The sequence below is a fragment of the Pleurodeles waltl genome, chromosome 12, assembly GCF_031143425.1.
Source record: "Pleurodeles waltl isolate 20211129_DDA chromosome 12, aPleWal1.hap1.20221129, whole genome shotgun sequence".
In the NCBI taxonomy this organism is placed as follows: Eukaryota; Metazoa; Chordata; class Amphibia; order Caudata; family Salamandridae; genus Pleurodeles; species Pleurodeles waltl.
The window spans coordinates 586661552-586679188 of NC_090451.1; the positions used below are offsets into that span (position 1 = coordinate 586661552).

The window sequence follows — 17637 nt, forward strand, 5'->3', positions numbered from 1 at the left end:
GGAGGGCACACCCTCTCCACCCTCCTTGAACAATTGTGACTGTTATCACACCCTGCTGTAGAGGTTTGACAGTGATTGCAACAATACCAATTTTAATAAGCAGAGTAGGCCTTTTTTATCTGTCACCTGCCAAGGGACAGGCAACGAACATCCCTCACCTTTTTTCAGTGTATCTGCCAGTCCCTGCAACCCTGTCATTCATGCATCCATGTGACACATTGATGGCATCTGTGTGAACTTGTATACATGGGTAGTGGAAGTGCTTGGAATATGTTGGGTGCATGTAACCATGTTCAAACTGGCTTCCATTTTGTAGGTTACAATATCCATTGGAACTTAAGATGGAGGGATAGAGACAGTCAACAGGTCATGTGAATAGGGGACTCCTTCAGACATTCCAGTTATCCGTAAAGTGGGCCAGACTACAGATTTCTTTGGTTTTAGATAGAAATCAGTGAGACCCTTTGAAATCAGTGAGTTTCCCTCCTGGCCTTTTTTCTAGGAAGGATTCCACAAAGAGATTAACAGATAGTTGAGTGGGACAGCCTCCATAGCCTTTGTGCCCTTGTTTTTGATTTAACGCAAAGGAGATTCCCATCTTCACCACTGCAACTTGAATATTGTGTCAAGAATTCTGGTCCCTGTACCAGTGGATGCTGGGAGAATCTTAAGAGCACTGAAGTTCACAGAAATCAACTCAGTTTTCAGGGTTCTGGACCAGTGAGCTGGGGAAATCTCAAGAAGTCTGATGGCAGAGATTGCCTGGATCCTATTTCAAGAACAGAGCTAACAAGTTGCTTAGGAGGAGTGCTGGAGGTGTTTTTGCAATGTGACACTGCTGCTCTGAAGCCAAAGGATTGTGAAGGATGCAAGATAATTTAAAGCCATTGCTTTGAGACTTGTAAAGAGACATGCATTGCCGTGCCTAGGCTGAAGCTCAGATCCTGAAAGTGTGCTCATCACAAGCAACAGCGGAATTGGAAGAACATGTTATAAAGCGAAGCATCTGGCTCCATGAAGCATCTACTAGTAATACCCATAGTGTCAAAAAAGACTCCCCTAAGCCCGGGAACAGCCCAGGAACAGGCTAATATAATTTACTGCTGAAGATCGTCCAAATGAACACAGTATTGCCTTTTGTTAATTACGCTAAATATTTCTTATTTTGGGAGTAATAATGTTCTCCTTTTCTTAAACCAAAGTGCTGGCTGGAGATTGTTTTGTTTTCCTAATACTGTTTGATGCTTGATGAGTGCTGAGTCTCTAACCCCACACCACCTCCCTGACTAAGCCTTTTACTTGGTGATATAGGTTTCTGATGGATACTTTTAACTTCAGATTCCTCACCTTAGAATACTCCTCACATGCAATACTTTCTCCAGCAGTGCTCCATTTTGTTGCTGGGTGGAGCTTTGTAAGTCTGTGTTGGCTCCATACCACTCCTGCAGTGACAGAGCGGAGCCGCATTTAAATGCCACCCCTGCTCGCTGATGTGATTTATTTTCTTTCTGCACCTTCCAAAGTGGATCAGTTACTTTGCTCCCTATTTCATCAGCCTTCTAACCACTTGGAAAACTAATTCCAGCGTGATAGGAAATTATGTCCCCTATGACAAATGACAGGCTTCAAACCATGCTGTGACTGTACGAAGCAGATATCGGTCACAGACCCGCATGACGTGCACCTTTGCTGACAGGGTTCTGTGTACGACTCAAGTTGTGCAACAAATCCACCTTCATCCACCCAAAGGTGATCCAGGACAAAGAAGCAGTGCTGTACATCGCTGAACATTAGTAGTATTCACGGCCATTGCTTAAGTCCCACACCAGATTATTGAAGCTGTTCCCGCAAGAGGTTAATTTTGTGGTTGAAGTACTACAGTAAATCTAAATCAACGTCCTAATGAAATAAAAAAAAGTGACATAGGACTCAACCTCATCCCACTTCTGTATCCAAAAAGAAGGCACCAGTTAATCAAAGTTCCAGTCAGTTTCCCTCTGAGTTCCCAGTTGCGGAGTGGATTCGCCAACTGATTCTTTTGCACCCTGAGTATCCCAGGCCAATGGTAAGGGGGCAAAAGATTAATGTTCTTAAAGACACCATTCTGCAAGGTTTTGATGCTCTTTCATCTTTCCTGACATGCGCTCAAGCCCATCGGTTTGGGCTACCACTGGCTGATACATCCTCAACACCATCTGACCCATTGCATCTGGCTCCAGGTCCCCTACTGACTCTGGGACAGACTTCCACTCCAGCTCCAAGACTCGCGCCTGGCCAGTCCTAGTCAATACCAGCACCAACAGCACTGGAGAAGTGTCTAGTGAGAATTAGAATGTCTGACACCGAACCAACATCAGCCCAATCTCAACTAAAGTCAGGCTTCAAGATTACAAAAGTGCAACTTGTCAACATATAGCCTGACTTAGAACCTGTACCTCTACCTAGGTTAGGCACACCAGAAGAGGCTTCATTATCTTTTTGAATCTGACTCTTAACAAGATAAACCCCAAGAGGAAGATTAGTTTTCAGGTTAGTGGGAATGCTCCCCTCACCCCCATACAAATGACAACTTTTACATGGTCTTATAAGAGGCCAGTGTGTGTGATACCACCCCTGAAACAGGGTTTGACTCATTTGCAGCAGGTGTCCAATAAACAGCTGGTGTCCAGCAATTGCCATTGCCTTCATTTGAGACGAATGCGAACGTCCTTACAGAAATTGTTTAGCCTGGCCTTGTCACTTCTCAGCACACTGCTCTCTTTTAACAAGGTCATCACTGATATCTTGTTGGGTAGTTGGTCAAAGACCTGGTTATGCCTGCCGGTAGATAGGCGGCTAGGCTTCACAGACCAATCTGTGTTTTCTTACTGACCATCCTACTCCAGAGAGCCTGGTAGTTTAGGCTTGAACCGGCAGGGCTTCCTAGACTCCCGCATTCTCCTCATCAGTTATGCCAGATTGTACATGCGGGCTGTACAACGGCATCAGAAGTTTCAGTGGGCCCAGCTTCAAGGAAACTTATTTGATTCCATCCAGATTTCGGAGGAGATAGTTCAAGATCTGCAGTGGTTACCGCTTGAAGGCAATTGGTCCAGTGGCAAGGCTATTTTCATTCTCTAGCCACAACTGATGGTGGTGACAGACTCATTACTTCTGACTGGGGGAGGTGGAGCTCAGTGTACTCCGGTCTCCGGCAGAAGCCTGACTCTATATCAGTCTGTTGGGGTTGTTGGTCATTTTGTCTAGCACTGAAGGCCTTCCTGTGGTCCATCAAGAGAATGCATGTGCAGGTTCTCACATTCAACACCATGGCCTAGTGGTATTCCAAGAAACTGGTTGGATTGGGCTTCATGGCCCTGTGCCAGTAGTATCATTTCTGGTGGTGGAGCAGCAAGGCAGTTCCCTAATTGGGACCACCTGGTGGAGTCCTTGAATGCTAGAGCGGCTGAAAAAAAGCAGATAGTGTCTGGCAGATAACAGAGGGTGTCTAAATCCCCAGGTGGTGCAGGGCATCTTGTGGCAGTGGGGAGAACCCTGGCTAGATCTTTTGGCCAGCTAGACCTTTTTGCTAGCGCAAAAACGTGTAGTGTCAGATGTTTTTGCATTGAAGTTTCTACAAGAATATTTGCTTGAAGATGCATTCTGACTGGAATAGGACCCTTGACTTCTGTACTTTCTCCTGCCTCTTTCCCTCCTTTCTGAGTACTGAAAATGGTAAGACCACCTGGGCCCAAGTCCTCCTTGTGGCTCCTTGTCGCTTGGGCCAGGAGGGTGTGGTACTTGGAACATTTGGGCATGAGCCCTTGGATTAGGAAAGGACTTTGGGAGGATCTTCTCTCACAGCGTCAGGGCAGGGTGATTTACCCAAACTTGTGCGATTTACACCACCATGTATGCAGACTAAGCAGTAGCTGTTGACTGAATTTGATCAGACACCTGTTGTGGCAGATGTCATGCTTGCTGCATGCCCCCCTTACACTATGTCCATTTATGTTGGGCACTGCGACAAATTTGAGACTTGGCAGTGGTATCCGCAGAGTTGACCTTTTACAAGCCAAGGTGTTGAATGTTCTTTTATTAGTTTTGTCTTTGGCCCAGCATGGTCTTGCAATAGTTACTTGTCAGCCCTTTCAGGCTTTTTACGTTTATACATTTTCCGAATCAACCATCCTTGTTTAACTCACTTGCTATAATTTTTATTAAAGGTTTGACATGTTTCCTTCCAGGACTGTCATGGGACCTTTATTTGGGTCTTCACATTTCTCATGTGTATGCCCTTTGAGCTGATGCCTGGTTCCTCTCTGTCTCCTGACTTTAAAGACTGTCCTTCTCATCACAATTACTTAAGCTCATTGCATGAGTTAGTGTCAGGCACTGTTGGTTCAATCACTTTACGCACCTTCTTCCTGGACTAATTGGTAAGAAGGACTGGGGCGGCATTCTTGCCTTAAGATATGGCTCCTTTCTATGTTGGACAATCCATCAAGCTGCCAGCGTTCTTTGTCCCCCCTCACATCTCTAAAGAGGAGAGGCTTCATTGGTGGTACACAAAAGCACTTTAGGTTTTTATATTGATTGTAACACTGTGTGGACTATCTGCTTTTTGAGGGATTCTCTGGTGCAGAAAGTGAAGTCTGTGCCAAAAAGGACCCTGTTTAGGTTGATAGTGATCTGCATCAAACTAGGCTACCCACTGGCTTAGTAGCGGCACATAGAAGATCTTAGAGCACATTCCACGAGGGACAAGGCTGCTGTGACTGTTGGAATGTTAAGTGCCTGTCCTTGACATATGCCGGGCTGCATTGTAGACATAGGTGCATACGTTCACAAGACAGCTAGGTCTGGTGAGAAGAACATTCCACAAGTTCACTTCCATAAGACTTTTGGTCTGAGTCAACTTCACTGACCCTCTACTTGAGGAGGTACTGCTTTGTTATCTATTCTAAGGTGAGAAATGTGTGGTTAGAAGCATCCATTCGAAGAACAAATTACTTAACTTCAGCAACACTATTTCTGGTGGCTACTTAATCTAACTGCAGATTCCTCACTTTTCCGCTCTGTGGAGTGGCCTCTTTAACATCTAAAAAGGTCACAAATTTATAATCATCACTCTGGTACCAAAAATGGTTAATACTCCAAGTTAGGGTCATGGAAAGGGTAAAAAATAATTTGACAACAGCAGGCAGGGTTGGCGGTTATACTTAGCTTTTTTCATCACTTCAAGGGCAGTACTGAGTTGCATGACGGCATCTAGTGGCATGGCAGAGTATTGCTGGAGAAACATTTCCTTATCTAGTCTGGTTCCTGGGATGTATTCAAAGGCAAGGAATCTGCTGTCAAACAGATTATCTGCCACAAAGAGCATTACTGAAGCTAAGTAACTTGCTTGTTGCGCCCACTAGTAGGGTACAGCGATAACAAGTCACAGTTACTCCAAATACATTGGAAGCCTATTTCTCAGTTTCGCCCTTTACAGCCTCTTTTCTTCTGTATACCATTTGTTTGTCTAGTTGCATCTATTTTCTTAGTAAGTCTATCCTTCACAAGCGCAGCCTTCCTAATTTTTTTGAGATTCTTGAACATGAATCTTGACTGATGTGATCCATGCACTGTGATTGTACTTGCCTCCTCCAAAACTTTGTATCCCTGAAGAGAGAGAGCCCATTCATGGTTTAATATTTAAATTAACTTGTAAGACTTTGTACCACAGTGTTGCATCTGCATTTTCTAAATATCAGGAAGAGGCATTGAACTTCTGCTTATTTTGCAAAAGGCTGACCTGGGTGTTAAATGTGTGTAAGCTGTTTGTATCAGCGGATGAAAATCATCTGAAAATGATTATTCCTTCTCTGGATGGGTAAGAAATCCTTATTCTGTGCCACAGCCTGATCAATGTAAAGACATTACTGATCTCAGATCTGTGGCTTTAAGTTTACTTTTGTGGTCCGAGTCAATGTTTGCGAACAGTAGGCAGTATGGGGGAAGATTGGGTCTGTCTTTGCAAAGGAGGTTTACATTGCAATTCCTAAGGCCCAGGGTTGGTTCACAAACCATATTAGGTACATCTTTAGTAGGCGGGGGATGAACTTAAGTTCTCAAGGAACAAAGCAGAGTGTTTGGATTTTTTTTTCTTCATTTATATGGATTGAGGTTTAATTCTGCATTTTTTTTTTTTTAAGATGGACTGACTGTGTTTTGTGACATTTCTGCGGATGAGGAGCTTTTCCACGGAGAAGGAGACTATCAGTTTGACATTTATCGTTCCATGAAAGAGGAGAACGGGTACGTAATGAAATAATTATTTCTGTTTTTCGTCTCAAAGTACTTGCTGTGTTTTCTTTTTAACTGGCTAACTTCTTTTTATTTATTAATAACATTCAATATAAGGTATATCTACAACGAAGCCTTTGATTATTATATAAATACTAACATTAAATAAACTAAGATAACATATATTCTAAATTCTTGCTTACCTTATGTTATCTAGGGCTTTCATAAGAAACCAGCATTGTCAAATCTACTGTGACTTGTCATGGCTTGTACACATGCATGTGAAGCCTTAGATGGCTCATGCAAGCAAATATACAAACAGATTAACATACCTGTGTACATCCATGAACATACAGAACAACACTCTTGCCGCTTATGTACATAGACCAGCAGATAAACAGTCACCTATGCGCACAGATCTACAAGCCCCTAAGCACCTTGGCCAACTGACCTGCCTTCATCCATTTACAGAGTCTTAAAACACGTTATGTTGGTTGCACATATAGCCCTTAATGCTGTCTAAGGCCACCTAAAAACTACTAGATGTCAAAGAAGGTTAAAAGGAGTAAATGAGGATGGAGCTTTGTAGATGGGATGTTCTTCCTCAAAATGGAGTGGCAGTCAATAGCCAAACTAAGGTTACTTATAAGCAAGTAGGAGACAAGAGTATTAAATCAGTTGATGCAAGGGTAGAATAGTGTGATCAATCTTAGCATAATGGAAAGATAAGAATGGTAGACCATTATTGAGGTGCCATGGAAAGGCAGTGGGAGACTTCTTAATATGTTTGCAAACCAACACTCACAGGCTGACTCATGGGGAATAAATATGCAGGTACAAATATGGAGTAGGAAAGTAGCACCTTTCTGGCATAGTATCCCCCACTTTTTGCCTGGTGTCAGTATGTTTAGACTGTAGCACACTGGGATCCTGCTAACCAGGACCACAGTGTCGGTGCTCTCTCCCCTAATTTGAGTTGATAAGTAACTTTTACACCCCACAATTGGCATAGTGGTGCACCCATGTAACTCCCTTGTATATGGTACTTAGGTACCTAGGGCATAGGTACACCAAGAGTGCCACATGGACTGCAACATGTATTGTGCCACCCATGGGGGTCCAACCTCTGCTGTTCTTTGTTGGCACCAAGAGCAAGACTGTAACCCATAGAAGGGCTGATACAGCACTGTTGTTTCCAAGTTCTGCAAGACTTATTCAACCTCCGTGGCCATGCAATCCCACAGAGACACAAGGACTCTGCCTGCACTTGGAAAGCAAGAAGGAATCACTCTTGGAGTGAAGAGGTCACTCTCCTGAATCTGCAGGCACTTCAACGCTGACGGACGGTTTGTAGATATTGCTGTCCCACGGACTCTTAAAGGATCTACAACACAGGTGGTGGTACTGTGGCTCTCCAGAGGTCTGACCTGTCTTCCTTGCAACTTGAAAGTCTTTGGTCCGCACTGGAGCTGCTTGCTCAGACCCGCAGTGCACTGCTTCTGTTTGTGGTTGCCAAGGCTTATTGGCTCCTGGGATCTTCCTGCATCACCTGACCCACATAGTGGTGCTTCTTTGTCCACCTCCAACAGGAAAGCATCTCCAAGAAGGGTGGGCATTGCCCTCCTTCACCGCCTGGACTCCTCCGGGTGGTCTTGACTCTGTCCCTTCTTTCCTTAGGTCCTCTTCTTTAGGAATCCATGCCTGGGTTCCTCTGACCTGGTCCATGGGTCACGACAGCAGCTGGATAACTGAGGTCCCTATTTACCTCAACAGGAGGTTCCGACACAGATTCACCCATATGCACCTGGGCTCCCTGGTGTAGGTACCCCTATGTTCTGGGTATCCCTGGGTGGGGGCACTATCCAACCTACCTTGCCCTTACAGGTTTCTTCAGGGTCCTCTGGAAAGAGCTCTGAAACCTGAAAACTCCAACCATGACTTCGCCATGTTATCCTGCTGACCCGAGATTATTACTTTGCACACAGGCGCCTGGGGAATCCTACCTACTTACCTTTGGGGTTTTAGTACTTCCCTAGTCCTAAAGGTCCTTGGGTGGTACTGTTGGGTTGGGAGTGATTTTCGCATTCCTTTGTCTATTTGCTGTACTCATTCATTTGCAACTGTACATGTCACTCTCTTAATTTCGTATAGAGGCTTCTAATCACAGATTCCTCACCTTGTGAATTTTCCTCTGCATCACGAAATGTTTGTAGCAATTCCCTTAAGCGTCGGCAGGTGGTGTTGTGCGGCTCTGCATCTGACCCGTCCAACCCAGGATGACATCAAGGCTCCCATATATTCGCCACTGCCATGCTCTGACATTGTTCCTTTCTTTTTGTACCTTCCATTGCGGATCTGGAGCTTTCGAGACCTTTAATTCTGACAGACTTGTTTTCCTCTAAAACAAATCAGTGTACAGTATGTTTCCTCCTTAAACAATATAATTTTAGCTGTGTTGTGACTGTCATCATCAGATGTTGATAACTGGACACCCACAATGTGAATGTATGTCTTTAGCTCTAAACATGACTCTGTTATAAAAGGACAAGAAACATATGAAGTCAGGCATGGTTTCTGTCGGCCCACTGCTCATGCATTTTAGAGCCACCCTGCACCTCGGGCACCTCTAGACTGTGGAGTGAGCACTCCATGTATTTATTTATTTTTATGTAAAACTTTTATAATTTTTCAAAATAATGTGAACATTCAATGTGAGATACATATTAAGCCTTATAAGTCTTGTAAATAAGCCATTGCTGGGTATCATAATTCACATTACTTTGGTTGAAGGCTGGATCGATTATCTCCACTCTCATCCAGAGAGGACAAGCACTTTAGCAGTGGTCAGCAGTGGTAAAGTGTGCAGAGTCTTCAAACCAGCAAAAATTAGATCAGAAAAATGGATGGAGGCAGGCAGAAGTTCTGGGAAGACCACCCTAAGGCTGTCAGGTCCACCATGTAGGAAGCTGGGTTATGGTTGCAGTACCCCCCACTTTTTGCCTGATTTTTGATGTAACTTGAACTGAAGTGCACTGGGTTCCTACTAACCAGGCCCCCAGTGCCAGTGTTCCTTCCCCAAAACAAGACACCTGGTCACTTCATACCCAAGTGGCCAAGCCCTTTAGCACCCCTGTAAGTCCTTATTAAATGGTACCTCTGGTACCTAGGGCATGGATACTGAAGAGGGCTCCTAAGACCTGCAGCACAACTTGTGCCCCTCTAAGGGACCCAGCTCCTACCTCATGCAGACTGCCATCGTAGGTTGTGTGACAAGGTGTTTCAAAAAGTGATAACATGACATGGCCCACAGCCTGTGAGCCATGTTCCCTAAACACTGCATGTAATATTTGTAAGTCACCCCTACAGCAGACCTTACAGCTCTAAGGCAGGGTTCATTATATTACATGTGTAAACATATCTTCAAGAGCAGATATGCCCCTGCTATGTCTTTTCAATTCTCAAGCATAAGTGAACAGAGGAGCCATTTAAATACATGTGCTGGACACTGGTCAATAGGAAATCCCCAGCTACATGATGGTGTCACTAAAACTAGGGATGTTTGGTACCAAACATCTCGTATTAACCCTTCACTGATTCCGGTGATGGATTTATGAATGCGTGCACCTGGAGAGAACCTTAGAGGTGCCCCCTGAAAACCAACTAACTAATTCTAGCCAGCCTGCCACCAACAGATGAGATTCTACCCCAAAGGGTGAGATCCTTTTCTCTCTGGAGGTGCGGGAAAGTGCCTCTTTAGACATTGTGACCCCCCACACTAGATCTCTTTCCCAAAAACTACACAATTGTTTTGCACAATTGGCAAACTCTTTAGCTACCACTGTAAGCCCCTAGTAAATTGTATCCCTGCTACCTAGGGCCTGGGGTATTAAGGAAAGTCTTTGAGGGCTGCAGCAACGGTTGTATCATCCTCAGGGACCCCTCACCATACCCACACGGTGCTGCCATTGCAGGCTGCGTGTGTTTGTGCAGGCTAAATTGAAAACAAGGCCTGTCACACACACACACACACCTGTGTGCCATGTCCTCTAACACTGCATGTGCCAGGTGAAAGCCATCCATAAGGCAGGGTGCATCCAGGCACTTGTGAGGGCATATATGCATGAGCAGATATGCCCCTACTGTACCTCTGTCATTTTTGATACATAGCAAGTGCACAGGGAAGCCATGTTAAATGCGTGTGCTGGACACTGGTCACTACGAATTCCCCAGTTACAAGATGGCTTCTCTGAATCCTGGGATGTTTGGTATCAAACATCTCAGAATAATAAGCCCTCATTGACCCCAGTGATGGATTTATGAAAAAATGCAGTCAGAGGCCACCTTAGATCCCCCCCTGAAAACCTACCCAGCTACTGGTGTGTTCACTGATTGGTCCAAACCAGTGCCACCACCCTAGGCCGAGTTCCAGCTTCCTGAGGTGAAAGCCAACGCTCTTGGGAGCCCAGAACAAAGGCCTGCTTTGGGCGGAGGTCATAACACTTCGTCCAGAGCAGGATGGGCATTCCAGGGCAGGGAGTTTCAAAGACTTTGCCATCTTTGAAATACAGCCTAGATCTCTCCATATGGTGGAGATGACCACCCCCCCCAGTCCCCCTGTCCCTCCTCACTCCGTCCTGACCCTAATTTTGGGGGCAGTGCAGGTTGGTAAACTAGGCAGATTACAAGGTGTGCCCAGTTCATGCCAGCCCCACCCCTAAGGTTGATGAGCTGAAGTGGATACTAGTTTTTAAATTCCTCCAACTTTCTGGGAAGGAATCAGGCCACTAGGGATAGGGTTATGTCCACTTCCCAGCAGAAGCAGTCATAGAAAGTGTGTAGTCACCCTAAACGACGTCAGCTGAGTGGCTACCACTTGGTACTCCCTGTAACACCCCTAAATTGAGTATTTAGGTGGCAGCTCTGAACCCTAGAACTCAGATCCTGACTGTAGGGAACTGGGTTCTGGTTGCAGTACCCCTCACCTTTTGCCTGGTTTTGGATGAAACTTCCACTGGGTTCCTGATTACCAGGTCCCCAGTGCCAGTGTTCCTTTCCTAAAACAGACACCTGGTCACTTGATCCCCAAGTGACCATGCTCCTAAGCCACATGTAAGTCCCCAGTAAATGGTACCCCTTGACCTAGGGCATGGCTACTGTAGAGGGCCCCTCACAGCTGCAGCATCACTTGTGGCACTCTGAGGGACATAGCACCAACCTTATGCAGACTGCCATTGCAGGCTGCTTTACAGGGTGGTCCAAAAATTGAAGACACAACATAGCACACAGCCTGTGTACCCTGTCCCCTAAACACTGTATGCATTATATGAAGGTGACCCCTGTAGCAGGCCTTAAAGCCCTAAGGCAAGGTGCATTATATTACATGTGAGGGCATATCTGCATGAGCAGATATGCCCCTGCTATGTCTGTCGATTCTCAGACATAGTAAGTGTACAGTGAAGCCATTTTAAATGCATGTGCTGGACACTGGTAATTGCGAGTTCTCCCGGTTTATGATGGCTTCTCTGAATCCTGGGATGTTTGATAACAAACATCTCAGAATAATAAACTCTCAGTGACCCCAGTGATGCTGGATTTATTTTACCCCGTCCTTCTCACCTGGAAGCAGCACTGTAGCGTATACCCCTGTCTCCATTGAACGGCATTGGGCACCCAATGCTGTGTTGGCACTCTGCACCTAGCCCCCCCAGTGCACTGAGGGTGTAACTTTGGTGCTGCCTTGTAGCCCCTCGAATGCTTGTCTCAACTCCCGGAGACCAAACTCTGACATCGCCTTTATTTACTGGGAGCAGTCCCACCTCAGTCTCCATTGACTAACGTTGGTCTCTGAATTTGGCACCCAACTGCCCCTGTGCTGCTGTGGGTGCTCTCTTGGTACCAACCTGAGTCTTGTCCAGTGCTAGCCTGAATCCCTAAAGACTGGGGTCTTAAGTGTGTACTTACCTGAAAAACTGCTACTTGTTTTCCTTCCATAGGTTAATATTGAAGACTGAAAATTTCAGTGTGTAGATTTCTGAAACCGCAAAGTATTTTTAACTTGAAAACTGCTTACCTTGTAACAAAGTTCTTGGGTTAAAAGCATATATAAAAGCAACTGTTATTTGTTTCTAAATAGGCCTTGTATTTATTCATTGAGTGCGTTTCTCAGTTATTGCTCTGTGAGTACAAGAAATGCTTCACACGACTCCTTGATAAGTATAGCTGCTTTCCCACGGTACAACAAATAGAGCTCTAAACCTATCTATTTTTGCCTCTGCACATTCTTGGGGATCTGCTGAACTCTTTGCACAGTGTAGTTCATTTTAGTACTAACTATATATATATATATATATATATATATATATATATATATATATATATAGTTATTTTATTACTAGAACCAGAATGTCTTTGTTGCAGGTAAATAAAGTTGTAAGAAAGTATAAAGCATAGGTATCAAATGTACTTTGGTTTTTGCACATAAAGCAGTTTACATGTAAGTAACACTTTTCAATTTTTTATACGAGTCAATAGAGTCCGGGGGTGAAAAGTGTCACGTGGCACTGCAACAAGGAGGGCGGGATATACTCTACATCTCTGGACATAGTTGGAACCTCAGCGCATATCCTTGGTGGTTCAACATCTGACAGGCTCTCTGAATGCCAGAGCAAACTCAGCCTTCGATGCTTGGTCGCTCACGAATGGCGTAATCTGAGGTGGCACAAGGTCTCTTTCAGCAGTGCAGCAGTGGGGATAGCCTTGGTTAGATCTGTTTGCCTCTGCAAGAATGTGCAATGTCAGCTGTTTTACGCGCTGGAGTTTCCAAGTTAACACTTTTCATCTCGAGTGGAACTCAGGCCTCCTTTATGTCTTTCTGCCAATACCACTTCTGCCCAGAGTCCTGAAGATCATCAAGATATACCACATCCAAGTAATCCTTTTGGCTCTGGACTAGGCATGAAGAGTATGGTACCCCAAGCTTCTGAGCATGACCGTTGATCCTCCAATCACACTGCCTTTTTGGAAGAATCTTCTGTCGCAGCAGCGGGGACAGTTCTCCACTCGAATCTTTCCAGTCTCCGCCTTCTTGTGTGGAGATTGAGTGGCGTTAGTTTACAGCTTTCGACCTTCCACTCAAAGTCTGCAATGTTCGAGTCCCTCCACCAAAACAGTATATGCCTGTCGGAAGAAATTTGTAGCATAGTGTACCAACAAGTCTGTTGTTCTCCTTTCTGCATCTCTGTCTGAGGTTGTTTTTCTTGTCCTCTTTCTTGCCCTGCAGGGCTCTGCTTTGGGCACACTTAAAGGTTACCTGTCAGCCGTCTCTGCTTTCCTCAGAGTACCAAATCAACACTCCTTGTTTAAATCTACTATTGTTGGGAGGTTTCTCTAGGGGCTTACCCACATGTTTCCACCTACCCCGTGTAGCAAAGTAGCCTCTTTCTAGCATAGTTACCCCCATTTTGTGCCTGTTTGTCAGTGTGTTTTGACTGTGTCACTGAGATCCTGCTAGTCAGGACCCCAGTGCTTATGGATTGTGGCCTACTTGTCAGTCTGTTTCACGGTTTTTGTCAGTGTGCTTAACTGTGTCACTGGAGTCCTGCTAACCAGAACTCCAGTGCTTATGCTCCCTTTAGTTCCAAATTTGTCCTTACATACTGTTAACCCAGTATTTCACTCCCAATTGGCATACTGGACCACCCTTTTAACTCCCTAGTATATAGTACCTAGGTAACTAGGGCATTGGGGTTCCAGGGGATCCTTATGGGCTGCAGCAATTCTTCTGCCACCCATAAGGAGCCCACACAAAGGCTTCTTCAGGACTGCCATTGCAGCCTGTGTGATACAGTGCATGCACTATTTCACAGCCATTTTCACTGCTCCAGGTCACTTATAAGTCACCTATAAGTCAGGCTTTCAGACCCTGAAGGCTTGGTGCAAAGTACCTGTGTGTGAGGGCACCCCTGCACTAGCAGAGGTGCCCCCACGTCGTCCAGGCCCATTTTCCCAGACTTCATGAGTGCGTAGACGCCATTTTAAGTGTGCACTGCACATAGGTCAATACCTACGTACAGCTTCACAGTGGTAACTCCGAATATGGCCGTGTAAGGTGTCTAACAACTGGGAATTGTACCCCAATACTGATTCCAGTATTGGTTTTACAATTCCATGCTCCCTGGGGGCTCCACTATGGACCCTAAGTACTGCCATACCAGCCTTCCGAGGTTTTCACTGCAGCCCCAGCTGCGGCCACCCAACAGACAGGCTTCTCAACCCTAGGAAGGCAGAACAATGCATTTCCTTTAGGATAGGGGTGTTACACTCTCTCCCTTTGGAAATAGGTGTTACAGGCTTGGGAGAGGTATCCTCCCAGAGCCTCTGGAAATGCTTTGAAGAGCACAGATGGTGCCCTCCTTGCATAATCCAGTCTACACCAGTTCAGAGACCCGCAGTCCCTGCTCTGGCGTGAAACTGGACAAGGGAAAGGGGAATTGACCACTCCTCTGTCCATCACCATCCCAGGGGTGATGCCCAGAGGTCCTCCAGTGTGTCCCTGGGTTCTGCCATCTTTTTTTAAGGGTGGTCAGGGAACTCTGGGAGCATCTGAGTTGCCAGTGCCAGCAGGTGACGTCAGAGACCCTTCCTGATAGGTGCTTACCTGGTTAGGTGACCAGTCCCTCTTTCAGGGCTATTTAAGGTGTCTCCTCGGGGTGTTTCTTCAGATTTGGATTGCAAGACTCCAGGAGGGATTCTCTGCATCCTTTTCTTCATCTTCTACCGATGGATCAATCGCTGACAGCTCTAGGAACTCTACAAAACTGCAACAAAGAAGCAAAGACGACTTCTGAAACCTTGTAACTTCAGCTCCTGCCAGCAACTGCAACAGTTTCCAGGTCGTGCACGCTCTGAGGACTGCCTGTCTTCAGCCTGCATCAGAAGAACCGTAGGAATCTCCAGCAGAGTGACAGAGTCACTTCCCTGCTTCAGGCGGCACCTCTCTGCAGCGGCGACCGTTGGTTTTGGTCCCCTCTCCACATGGCAGGCCTGGATCCAGCGACACAAGTGGTGGACTAAACTGAGTCCGAAAGTCCCAACCTCCAGCTGTCCAATTTTGGGGGAAGTAAGAGCTTGCCTCCCAGCACAAGAAAATTACCCCTGTGCACCACATAACTTGCAGCTACCAAGGCTTGTGTTCAACCTTCCTAGAAGTTCTTCGTGCACAGCACAGCTTAGGCCCCCAGCACTCCATTCTGCGACGCACAGCTTCCTGAGTGGTTCTCCAGCGGTGTGGGAAACCTTTATGTTGTGCTGCGCGGGCCTCCATTTGCACCTTCTTTGTCACAGTGCTGTGGGACTCCTGTGCGTGCTGCCTGGTCTTCTGAGGGCTCTCTGAGTCGCTGAGAGCCCCCTCTGTCTCCCTCCTGGGTAGAGTTGACCTGAAGCTTCCTGGACCCAGGAAGCACCATTTTCCACAAACCGTGAGCTTTGCATGTATCAAGGCTTGTTGGCGGAATCCAGCGACGTAAACCAGACTCCATTCATCCATCCGACATCTTCTGCACCAACCAGGAACCTGCATCTATCTTCTTTGGTGCAATACTGACTTTGTCTTCTCACTGGTGGTTCTTCTTTTGCACCTTCTTCTGGGTTAGCAGGGGCTCCTGTTCTCCCTGTACTCTTCAGTGCTACTTGGACTTGGTCCCCTTCTTCCACAGGTCTTCAGGTCCAGGAATCCATTGTTGGTGTCTTGTAGTCTCTTCTGGTTCTTGCACTGTCTTCTGTCAAGACGTCTAGTGTGTTTTAGGAAACTTGCTGTGTTTTACTCCTGCCTTCCTGGGTTCTGGGGTGGGGTACTGTACTTACCTTTGGTGTTTTCTTACACTCCCAGCGCCCCTCTACACACTACACTTGCCTAGGTGGGAAACCGAATTTCGCATTCCACTATTTTAGTATATGGTTTGTGTTTGCCCTAGACCTATTGCAACTTATTGTGATTTTCACTGTTTGCCCTGTTTTCCTTCTGTGTACTTTTTGGTTAGTGTATATATTGTGTGATTTACTTACTTCCTAAGGGAGTAGTCTCCAAAGTATTTTTGGCCTTATATCACAAAAATAAAGTACCTTTATTTTTGTAACACCGAGTATTGTCTTTCATGTGTGTGAGTACTGTGTGACTACAGTGGTATTGCTAGAGCTTTGCATGTCTCCTAGTTGAGCCTAGGCTGCTCTGCCTACAGCTACCTCTAGACGACCTGGCTTCTAGAGACTGCCTACATTTCACTAATAAGTGATAACTGGACCTGTTATAAGGTGTAAGTACCTGTGGTACCCACTACAAACCAGGCCAGCCTCCTACACCCAGTTCATAATGCCCCAGTGGGATTTGAACTTAGTACTCACCTACCTTATGTGCGCTCCCTTTAAGCCACTTCATAATTATCCTTTGCGGCTTGTCACATTAAAGACCACTTTTCTTATTGCCATCACCTCTGCATGCAGAGTGAGTGAGCTGCAAGCTCTTTCTTCGAAGCCACTCTTTCTCCTTGTCCATCCTGATAAAGTGAAGCTTCATACTAGGGCTTCTTTCCTCCCTAAAGTGGTCATGCCCTTTCATGGAGGCCAATCAATCGCCTTGCCTACATTTTTTCGCACCCCTACATCCTTCTTATGAAGAAGAAAAACTCCACTGTCTGGATCCAAAAAGTTAGTTGTCCTATAGTTGGCATTGCTTGGCTCTGCATCAGGATCGTCTGAGCTAGAAGTGGCATCCTGGTATCTATATGTTCCCCTCCCATCACAGCCCACTGACGTCTGTTCTTTCTGTTCTGCACCAGACAGCACCGATCCGGTCGGAACTACCCTCAGTCATTTTTTGACAGGCTTTTTCCCGTCACATTTTTTAGAGATTTTCTCTCTTAGCAAGACTGGATTCCCCCCCGGGTTTAATACCATGTGCTGTCTGTCCCATGCAGATGTCTGTGACACATCCACAATTAGTATGCTTATGTTTCTTGGAGAGGGACCAGGGTTCAAGGTCTGTGAGGACTGTCATGCTGTGCATCTGAAGGCAGTAAGGTAGCGATCCCCAAAGCTCCTCACTGGCCGGCGACTGTTGACTCCGCAACGCTCGAGATCTCCGCCACACGAAAAGTGCCGGGATCATTTGTGGAGCCGCACCCAGCGAACCATTCAAAGTCGTCGGATAAGTCCCACATGCACCAAAAAATCAAAGAAGTTGAAGTGGTCTTCGACTTCCCCACGCCTGTCAGTCTTCTGACAAGGCGCTGGAGCATCTGCAGTCCAGACCTCGCGCTTAAGTGGAGCATGAGTCATAGTCCACTCCAGGCTTTCCTGATTCGCCCTGTTTCG

At 45.9% G+C, this 17637-nt stretch overlaps 1 protein-coding gene across 2 annotated transcripts in view; it reads left to right on the top strand.

Annotated features, from left to right (window-relative positions):
- Positions 1–17637, top strand: part of HASPIN (histone H3 associated protein kinase) — an 854350-nt gene that overhangs the window by 830307 nt on the left and 6406 nt on the right. For both annotated transcript variants that reach the window (XM_069217741.1, XM_069217740.1), the window contains exon 15: positions 6180–6282. In XM_069217741.1, the coding sequence (XP_069073842.1) occupies positions 6180–6282 (103 nt within the window). The remainder of the gene's footprint in view (positions 1–6179; positions 6283–17637) is intronic.